At 43.2% G+C, this 10,648-nt stretch overlaps 1 protein-coding gene across 4 annotated transcripts in view; it reads right to left on the bottom strand.

The window, feature by feature from the left end:
* Nucleotides 1-1,517: 1,517 nt before the first annotated feature.
* Nucleotides 1,518-10,648, bottom strand: part of TMEM132D (transmembrane protein 132D) — a 226,691-nt gene continuing 217,560 nt past the window's right edge. For all 4 annotated transcript variants that reach the window (XM_065032801.1, XM_005498362.3, XM_065032802.1 and 1 more), the window contains 3 exons: nucleotides 9,634-9,907; nucleotides 7,769-7,960; nucleotides 1,518-4,633 (listed from right to left, as the gene is read on the bottom strand). In XM_065032801.1, the coding sequence (XP_064888873.1) occupies nucleotides 3,452-4,633; nucleotides 7,769-7,960; nucleotides 9,634-9,907 (1,648 nt within the window). In that variant the 3' untranslated portion in view covers nucleotides 1,518-3,451. The remainder of the gene's footprint in view (nucleotides 4,634-7,768; nucleotides 7,961-9,633; nucleotides 9,908-10,648) is intronic.

Genomic DNA, 10,648 nt, shown 5'->3' with positions numbered 1-10,648 from the left:
TTCTATTTATGCATTAAGTCTCTAAAAACAAGCCAAACTGCATCAGATCCATTTCCTTTTGTTACCATGCCTGTACCAGTCTAGCTACTCACTTGAAAAGAGACTCAAACATGAAAATAAGGAGGCAACTGCAAAAAAAAAAAAAAAAAAGGTAATTAATAACACAGGTGACTTCTTGCTCATTATCAGGCTCAAGAGATTACCAATGGGAGCCACAGCTGCAAACTATTTTGTTTGCAGCATCTAAACACCTTCAGAATTTAGCCCCCTTCATTAGCCAAATGGGATTCTTATGTGATTACCTGAAGCACAAGTTTCCCCCTTGAGGTGCTCCATGGTGCAGAAGCTCTCACTCAGAAGTCTGGGTCCTGTACTATGGGAAAAGTGAACATAGACAAACACACATCCCCGACAAATAAATAGATATATACATACAAAAAAATGTCTATAGGAAGTTGATTTATTCTGCTATTAGCAGATCAATTAAGAATGTTTGCTTGCATACAGATGGGCACAATCCACCCTGGCGTCTCCTGGAGCGGAGCTCAGGGTCCTGCTCGGTGACTGTGATGCATTGAAGGGTGAGCGATGCTTCTTCCTGGTTTGGCCATAGATTTCCTATGGTACTTTGGGCAAATCACTTAACCTTGGTGTTCTCCACGTCAATAAGGAATCCACCTTGCTCAGAGCATTTTGAGATCTGTGGACAAAGAGCACTCTAAACACTAGGTATTATTTATAGCATTGCCCTATGGATAATAGCAAGCTACAGCTGTTAGAGACAGCAGGGACCTCAGAGCAAGCAGAGAGGCATAAATCTGAATGTCAGTATCCTTAGCACTGTAGCTGGCGGCTGTTTTGTCCTAGGAGAACATTTCAGTGGTTTGTGCTACCAGATGAACTTGCTGTTAGTTCTTCATGTTCCCCAGAGGCGGTTAATGCAGAAATCTGGATTTACCACAGCAGCTCACTGGTAAAGCGATTGTGACAGCCTGCTCCCAGCGTGGCTTGTACCTGCTCCTGCCAAAGGAGAAAGACTGGCCAGCAGTGCCGCTTGTGCAAGGCAGCCTTGCACGCACGCATCTGCTCTGCACAGCCTGCCAGCTGAGATTTGACCACTTTTCCCCTGACCTCCACATTACTAAGGGTAAGTCTCTGTGGACATGATGTAGCGATGTGTAAAAATCGCCCCAAATGGCTCTATAGACTGTGAGCTAGAACAGTGCGGAACCTGCTGGGAGGCTGCTCCCCTCACCTGAGCTCAGCCTGAGTTAGTCTGGGCCCTGCTCTGAGCTGTCCTCACGCTGCACCTTGTCCTGGAGCTCAAGTGATCCAGGCACCGATGAGAGATGCTGAAAGAAAGCAAAGACCGTCTGATGTGCAAGTATTGATTTCCAAAATCTTGGGCATGTTTGCCTTATGTACACCAACTTACTCTTTTAGAATTGTCTTCAAAGGCGTTTAGCCAAATGTGGATCCTCCCAATCGCACCAAAATCAGAAACTCACACATCAGGCTTTCAGGCTAGAAATATACATGTGGATTTATTTGCAAATAGTTTCAAATCTTGGAAGGGTGACTTGGTGCAAATACATTTGTAGCATAACATGTTGTTGATGTTATATCTTCTCCACCCAACATCGCACAATGTAAAGCTTTGTGACCAGATTGTGCCAAGAGCCTTAATTGACTGTTTCATCAAAGGACAATTCTCCATGTTGCTGCCAGTCTCTTTTAGGGTAAAACTTCTGACAGTGAAAGGAAAGAGGCGTTAAGAGTAGGAAAAAAGATGAAGCCACTAAAATGCAAATTTTATTCACAGTTGGCATGTTTATAAATATATATATATTACATTCTTAAAATCTACAGTACATTCTAAATATAGAGGGATCCAATCTAAGTGTTTGTGGGAGAGCGGGTGTGTATTAAACTGAGCAGCCTAGATTCAATGACAGAGACTTAATAATAAAAGGAGGGCAAAGACTCACTCTGGAAAATAAAGGGCAACTTGAAATATAAGCTGTATTTTAGTTAGTGCTTTGGCACTTTGCCACTGGTCATTAGAGACTGCTTTTGGACCGCACAAAATATGTCGTGGTTTTAGGGCTGGAGGGCACATCGGATTCAAAGGGTAATCACTGAAATCCTACCATATGTACATCCTTATCAGAGGAAAACAAAAGATAATCATCACCTCTGGGAGAAACAAATGTTATCTCCGGAGTTTAGCTGTTCGGGGTTCAATGTCGCATGTGCAGCTCTCCTCTGTGACCTCCGAGCGCCCTCTGAACGTGCCCAGCAGGGTCTGAAGCAGCACGAGCAGAAGGAACTCACCAACCTGATCTCTCCGGGACACGGGACGGACAGAGCGGCAGCTGCTGTTGGTGTCCGAGTCCAGCACACGCTACACTGACCCGGGAGAGAGCGGCCGACTTTGGTAAATGACAGCACGCAAAGCAAGTGCCAGCGCGGTACCCACGGTGTCCGTGCTCGGCCAGGGCAGGCGCTGGAGGAGCGAGTGTGCGTGGAAGGGAGGGAGGGAACCACACGCTTCCGAAGTGCCCTGGGGGTGCTGGGTGGGGAGCGCTCCAGGAAATACAAATTTGAAACAGGACAATCAAATCAAGTGGGCTTTGAAAAATAGCTTGTTCTCTCAAACTTTCCAAAACAGACCTTCCTTTAGATGAGTGATATTCTGAGTATAGATTATATCTTCTCCTATTTTACAAATTAAGAATACAGAAAATTGGCTGGCAAAGTTATTACCTTGGCATCTACTTAAAAAGAGAGTTTCAGTTTTAACTGTATATGTGTATCCATTCTCAGTGCTTGGGAGGCAAACATGCTGGTTTGTAAACAGCCCAGTTACTCCTTTTTCCCATCCGGATTCTTTGGAAACTCATGACTTTTCAGCTCTGGGAGCTGCTTTGCTCGCACTGTTGGTTTTTGTCGGCTTTAAATTAAAGTTCAGGATGGATATGCTCTGCATGTGGCTTGAATGACATGTTCTCTTCATGGATCTATTTATTCTGAAACCAATTTTTTGCTTTTAACCAAAGCTTGCAATATTGAACAGTAGAACTGTGCGAACTTTGTAATATCCAAACTGCACTGGAGTTTGTTATATTTATTGATTTCCTGGGAAAGCTCAGAGAATGAGACAGTATTATTTTGCTAAGTTTTTTTTTATGTTACCATGCATCAAAAACCTACACACATCTCTCACTTGCATCTCTGAGCACAGAGAAGACTTGAATTTTAAGAGCTGTCCAGGATCTCTGCTCTCCCAGCTGCTTTTGGGTGGCTTCTTGGGGCTCCACTGAGTTATTATCCACCAGCTGATTCTTGTTATCAATATAACATTTTGCCCCACTACCCAAAATTAAAGGCAGAAGGTGAGTGAAAAAACGAACAAATGAACAAATCAAACAGAAAAGTCTTTTGTATCTCATTACGCGTTTTCATGTAATCTCTCCATATAGTTTTTAAGTTCTTTGCACTCCCCCAGGTCCATATCCTGGCAGACCCATTTAATGTCATCCTCACTGCTCATCAAGATTGAGTTGACAGTTGGACACCCATCATCAGAGGAGATGGTGGTGAAGGTGGTGAATTTAACCCGTTTCCTCTTAGAGGTAGGAGAAGTAGTTGGTTCACTTTTCTGTTCTTTCCCTTCAGTGAATGTGGACTCAGTAGACCTGAAAGATTGTCCATTAATATTTTTGGTGGTATTTGTGTTGAGGAGATATTTGCTCTCTTCGTAGTCCACTCCTCTGTCAATGGCTGTGATACGTTCATCTTGTTGGGATGAGAAATTTATGTGATTCTCCAGAAGTTCTGTCCTGTTGCTCAGCCCAACCCAGTCATGCGAGTGGCTCAAGCCTTCTTGCTCTTCAAAGGGAACTTGTTTGTTTCTGTACTTCAAAGCAAAAGTGACACAATTGATAAGAAAGACCAGGATTGCCAGGCAAAAGACTCCCAGAAGAGCATACATCCCTATCTCCAGATCACTGAGTCCCCTGGGGGTCTGGACTAGGTCATTCTCTTCCAAGTCTCCATTGTTTCTTGGCAGATCCACCTGTGCAGGGAAGCTTGTGAAGTCTATTGGGATGTTCTGCAGATGACTGTCATCGTCCAGGAGGCTTTCTCTGTCTTCTTTTTTACTTAAAATAGACCTCTGAGTGGTGGTTCCTTTGCCTTGCTCCTGGCCCATTGAGGAGCTGTAATACTGACCATCTAGCCCAGCTCTTTCCTGCAAAGTGGTTTTCTGCCGCCGGTCACTCGCGTGATTCTCCAGGTGGACACCAGCACCCCTGTGTTTACTGTCGCTGATGTTAGGGTTGGCATCACTCTGCCCAAACTTGACTTTGATGCTACCACTCCCAACAGCGAGGATGCTCTTTCTTTTGGATTTCTGGCACGATTCACTGATCACCATCTCTACCTTCACCAGAGTCCCCTGGCCTTCTGTCTCAGCAGCAATCACAGGCCACTTGAATTTGGGATCATGGTGAACCGAGACCACCTTCTCATCCAGAGATGTGGCTGACAAGGAGAAGTCTTTGGAGTCATAAACATCCAGGGGCATGACGGACCCATCACTGAACTGGATCCAGCAGCTGATGGCTGCTTCCTATAATATATAAAACAAATATACGCACACTCAGAATAAACACTGAGGGAAATATGTTCTGTCCTGGTCTATTCCTCACAAGATACATATAACGTTTATAACCAGAAAAGAAATAAACAGGGAAAGCAATAAAATTAATATCTTGCCAAGATATGAAGAAAAACACTCGTTTAAAACACTCATTGATAATAAGATTTGTTTCCCCAAAGGTGCTTAAAGGAGCTGTATCCCCTGGGCTCTGCAGAATCTACTTCAGCACCATAATAAATTGCATGTCAGAAAGCATTACCAGAGACTGAGATCATTTACTGTTGTATATTTAAATGAAAGAAAAAATTACATTAATTCTAAACTGCTTAAAATACAAAGTCTCCTCTTGTTACACATAACACATGTTAAAAAATACCTAATATAGCAAGGAGGTCCATACATGGCTCCATACCTTCAGTCCTTGATTTTTGTCTCCCAAATTAAATAAGCATTTTGTACAAGCAGAGGAAACCAATCAGTTGCTTCTTTAGGAAACAGCCAGGGCAATTTTCATGCTTGTTAGCAATTAAAAGCAAGACAATAATGAAGTCTAATCTCGTGTTACAGCAACACAGATTGTATACTTCAGAGTGCATGGAGGTTTACCGAGTTTAAATGGGTCAGGCCTGAGTACTAATTCTGTACTTATACATGTGCAATGGTGCAGTATTCCTGGGAACCTTGACTTTTGGCTTCTAATCTGAAACATTTTAAAGTATTTTTAGAGTTTAGAAAACATACACTCACCCATTTTTGAAACTCAGGTCCTCTAAGGACTCTCGAATGGCTACAGAAAATTGCTGTGCTACCTGAAAACATGTTGGCATTTGCACATAAATGTTTTACAGACAAAATTCAGATTGCTCTCCTGGAATGTAATTCCTGCTTCTGATGGTCTGACTTGCTCTGTTTTGCCTGGGATATTAGTACCTCCTTAAACACCGGAGAATCCACCCCAGAAAGACTCCTGGCTTGATGAGTGGATTCTTTGGTGTGTGAAATGATGTGAGCTCTGTCTGGCAAGAACTGGGATCATCCTGCTCTGAGGGGGTACCTGACAGACAGACAAACACCCAACCAAAAGATTAATACCCATACTTGCTCAAAGCGTGATTATAAAAGTCTTCTTTCTTTAAATAAGCAGGTTTTCAAACGGATGGTATTTAGATTATAACCCAACATATATAGAGAGAATAAATATTTATCATTATCTTTGAAATTGTTTCTAGCACATAGTCATTCACCAGTTCAGATCACAGAGAATAAGCCTCTGGTCTTTTGGGATTGTATTGTGCATAATCTACCGGCCTGATTCTGAAATCCTTACAGCCATAAAGCTCCCCCTGCTTCAATGGGAAATTTTCTTCTGCCTCTATTTCAGGACAGAGCCCTAAGACTTTGCTGACACTGTCATAAATCCCGGCTTTGTGTTTATTAATCTTTGGATATTTCTTGAAGGCTGCATAGAATTTATGTCATCAACTCTCATCCTCCCACTGTGTTGCTTAACCCTGCATAATCATTTAATAATTTTGCCTTGCCTTGCTTATAGGGATTGTGCTCTGAAAATCTTGTACTAAGCAACGGCAGGGATCAGATGCTTTTAAAACAGAGTCGGTCCTGGCAGGGTAGAGGGTGCGCATCTTCCTCGCTGGTTTAGTGCTGATCCAATGTTGTTCTGACTGTACCTCGGCATCCAGAGAGGGACTCAGCCAGACTCCACTGCTGGGCACTGAAATGTCAGTGCTGGGCAGCATATCAGGACTAAATGCCATCTACCCCAGCTTTTGGGCTGATTTCAAGGTAGTTTGTTTAACTCCCCACGTCAGCAATGGATTAGCTCACTAGCCTTATTTCTAGCTGCTTGGCATTGATTTCTTAACTCCTGGAAGACTATGGGAGCCTGATTTTTATCACCCTGTAAAGACTGCAGTTCTGCATTATTTCTCATCCCACACCCCAAGGATAAGACCCTGTGACAAATTAAAGCATCTCAAGAGTTCGGCAGATTCCAAACATGATCATTTACCTTTAACGCTCAGAACACGTTTAAGCGTTAAGAGCCCAGTGCATCCTTGATGCACATCCCAGACTGATGGATTTGGGTTGAAAATAAAAAGGTTTAAATTTCAAACATAGACATAAGCACAAGGAAAACCATCAAGCAGGAGCTGATGGGGACACGGCCAAGTCCAAAATCCCTTGGTAACCTCGTACAGGGACAGTGGCAGCATGTGGGTGGCTCAGCATAAGGATTTCAGATCTGTGAGAGTTTGTGTAGTGTGGGGTTTGAGTGAACCGCTCCCTGCACCAGAAGAGGGCAAGTCTCCTATTGCTCACGGAGTAACCCCACAGCAAAGGCAGAAACAAAGCTTATCTGCAGTAGAGAGAAAACTTTCCCATTCTCCTCAGGCACTTTGTAAGATTTATCATGTCAGGGGAAGATCTGAGTGAAGAGAAAGGGACCATGATATGATAGTGATCCATAATACAGGAACTGAGAATAACAGGAAGAAAAAATTAGTTTATGAAATCATAAATCAGGAAATGAGTCAATGATACTGATTCATATTCTAGTAATGAATCAGAATGAGAGGGATGTTCCCCAGCTTCTAAAAATGCTCACAGAAAGTAACTAAAGGAAGGAGAGTTGGCACTATGCAAAATACTTTCTCATTTAAAGACAGACTTTTGTTGTTACCCTTTGGTTGATTTCATTGCTTGTGGTGGGAGGCTGGACTTGCAATTTAGGTGGGAATGTCTCCTGCGATCTACCAGGTGCTGGATGGGACAGAAAGGGAGAGGGGGACGTGTGTAAGGGGACTTTTGTCTCTTAATTCTGACACGTCATTGACTTGTATGTGTTATTGATGGGATGCAGAGACAACAAATGTTTGCTGACTGAGCTTGTGTAGATATAGTGCCATTTTTGTGGGATCTTTGTTTTTCTGTTAAGGCACCTTGTGGCCTTCAGAATAAAGTGCCCATAAGTAAAACATTTTCTTATCATATTATTAATAAAAATCTGCTTGATTCCATCAGCTTGTAACGTTCAGTATAGTGAATCAGAGTCCTTCCACAAACAGTACCTGTGGGCAGTAGTACCTGCTTTGGAGACTGAAGCAGCTCCTGTGCGACTGCTGTAGCAAAAATGGCTTTATTGCTGCCCGGACTGAGCTGCAGAGACAGCGACAATCCCGTCACCAGCTGCACCCCCAGGTCCGTTATTGTCACTTTCTCATCCAGAACTGTCACCGTCTTCTCAGCCAGGATAGCATCCGAAAGGGGGGACAAGATCTGGAAAGAAAGATCAAAGTCAGCAGCAGCCTTTTTCCATAGCGCTGAGCAAAACGGCTGCATGGAGCTACTGCGGTATAGATAAGTGATATTTCTAGTAATGGGCAGAATTACTCTTAGCAGACAGACACTATTAAAATATGCTTTAAAAATGGTTGGTCACATTTGATAACTCTTTCACAATAATGGGGTGCTTATAACACCTTTTGCCAATGTAGTTTTAATCAGCTACGCCATCCACCTATGAGATATGCTAATCATGTCTGTCGCAGGTGTATTATTATTTGTGAATGTAATCTTTATGTGACACGCAATTATTTTAATAATGATCAGGTTTTTATGTAGCATATATTTCTATGCAATCTGTAGATTTACATAAAATCCATAGAATAAATAGCATTTATTTCTATCCTATAGAAAGAAAGGCTAATGTATTGCTACAATGAACAGTCATGAAACTGTAAACAAAATCGACAGAGAAAACTTATTTTGGTTAAAAAAATGTGCAAGGAGGTCAGTGCACATGACATCCAAAGACACTCGTTAGCAAGCAAGTTGAATTTAACGATCCATAGAGGGTGCAGAGCATTTTGGAAGCAGTTGATAAGAGGTATTCTTTAAATATAACGTGCTTTCAGCTTTTTTTCCCTTAGATTTTTTTTTGTTGGAGCACTGTAAGCCCCAGAGCTCTGGAGAGTCACTCAGAAAACCTTCACAGATTTTGCAGAAAGTCAAAAAGCTCAGATCCCATTTCTCCAGCCCTGACAACCTGTGTTATCGACAGGTGTGCTTGCTGCTTTCTGGTTTGACAGTCTGGGACCTTGAGAATGTTTGGAGAGCTGCGGTTTTTTTCCTGTTCAAGTGCTTGTTAACATGTTGTCTACTTTGTACTAGCAATGGATTCATCTAGGCCAGTATTCTCTGCACAGCAGGAAGAACTCTATGTGAAAAGCTGCCCACGACACCAGGCACAGGTTTAGGTGAATTACTTCCAAATGGGGACACTAAGGCACATCCACATATCCAATGCTATTTATAGGCCATATTCTTGGCCATATTGGCTGAAACTGATGAAGCTAAATCTGCATCCCTTGAGAACGTAGCTTAGTTGTCACTAATCAGTCAGTCTTTTAACATCATTCTAGAGGTGCCACTTATTACTATTGCTTTGTGCAAATTCTGAACATTTATTTGTGCATATTCTAACCTTTATATTTTGTAACACACTGCAAGGTGTGCAGGGATTTGATGCCACAGGACTCACATTCTAGTCTCAGTCCCTCAGGCACCCCCTGTCAGTTTTTACTTTACTCTTTGCTCTGTCAGTGTAGGCTTTGAGAATACCGAGCTGCTTCACCCGCTGCGTGCCTGTGATAGCCCATGTACCAGCTCCAGGCCCAAAAACAGCCTCAGAAAAAAACAATCAGAAACAGCTTTCAAGTACACAGGTTGGGATAAATTTGCTAAATCTATCTACTTCAGGGCACAAGATAAGAAGAGAAAACCACCTCTTCTGTGTCTTCCAGTCCTCACTGCAACTCTCCTCCGTTCAAAAGTCCATGGCTTCAACATCTGTCGCTAATGCAAGCAGCTGCTGCACAGCTGATCGGTACCTTGGTTCCCAAAGTGGTGGGTTAATGGAGGAAAAGGATTAAGCAATTAATGTTCCCTACCTGGATGGTTGTCATTCCAAGCTCCTGCCCAATCAAGACCTGTCCGTCCTGGAGCTTGGCAATTCTTGGCTCCTCCACCTGCATGAAGTCACTCACCAGGTCGGTGATGTCAACCTGCCAGTCAGAGCCCAGTAAGTAGCTCAGCTGCCCGCCGGGCTCTGGGGCTTCCGCCACGAACTGGGTGAGGACTCGCACCATCGCGTGTTGGTACTGAAGGGCGCAGCCTCTGCCCTTACGTTCATCCTCTTCTTCATCGTCACTGTCCCTGGCTGGCCTGGTAGGACACCAACAATCAAAAATTAGTTGGAACTGATGCTGGGAGAGCTTGCAGCAGGAGAGCTCTTGCTGACAATAGTCTGCAGCCCAGTTGCTGGAACAAGGGACCTTTGCCCCTTCTGTTGCTGCGCTGAAGCTGCTTTCTTCAGTGCATTTCTGAAATCAGTCAGGTTCCCCCACTTTTATCTTTGAAACAGCTGCTGAGATCAGCCTGCTAGCTTCGCTACCACATCATCCTCTCCAAACACCTCCCATTATTTTCCATGTTAAATCCTTACTTTCAGGACCTTCACACTTTTCTCTGTCTGGATCTTCCCATAAATATCTCTGTGTCACCATGGAAGTCTCCCCTGTCTGAACCTGCATACGTCCCTTTCTGTGGGGCACTCAGGTTGAAGTCAAATCTCCATCAAAATCCCCATCTCTTTGCTGTGATACTAACAGAAACCAGGTGATAAATGATGTCTTCATAGGTAGGTGGGAATAGCAAGTACCTGCTTTATAATTTGCTTCTTCTTGTTCATAACAACAATGACAATAGATACAGTCTATACCTGCCTATATCCATCTCTGTGCTGTCATTTTCACGTCACTGACCTCACAGGTCAGTGTATTTTTGAAGCCCTAGTGTATCACTTTGGGACGCTCATCAGTGCCACTGGACCCTACAGTGATAAGAAACAAGTATTTACTAATTGTGGTCATTAACGACGAATAAATTAACTGGAAGGGCCCGTGA

The sequence above is a fragment of the Columba livia genome, chromosome 17, assembly GCF_036013475.1.
Source record: "Columba livia isolate bColLiv1 breed racing homer chromosome 17, bColLiv1.pat.W.v2, whole genome shotgun sequence".
Classification (NCBI taxonomy): domain Eukaryota; kingdom Metazoa; phylum Chordata; class Aves; order Columbiformes; family Columbidae; genus Columba; species Columba livia.
The sequence above is the reverse complement of the archived record's forward strand: the minus strand, read 5'-3'. Positions and strand labels throughout refer to the sequence as shown.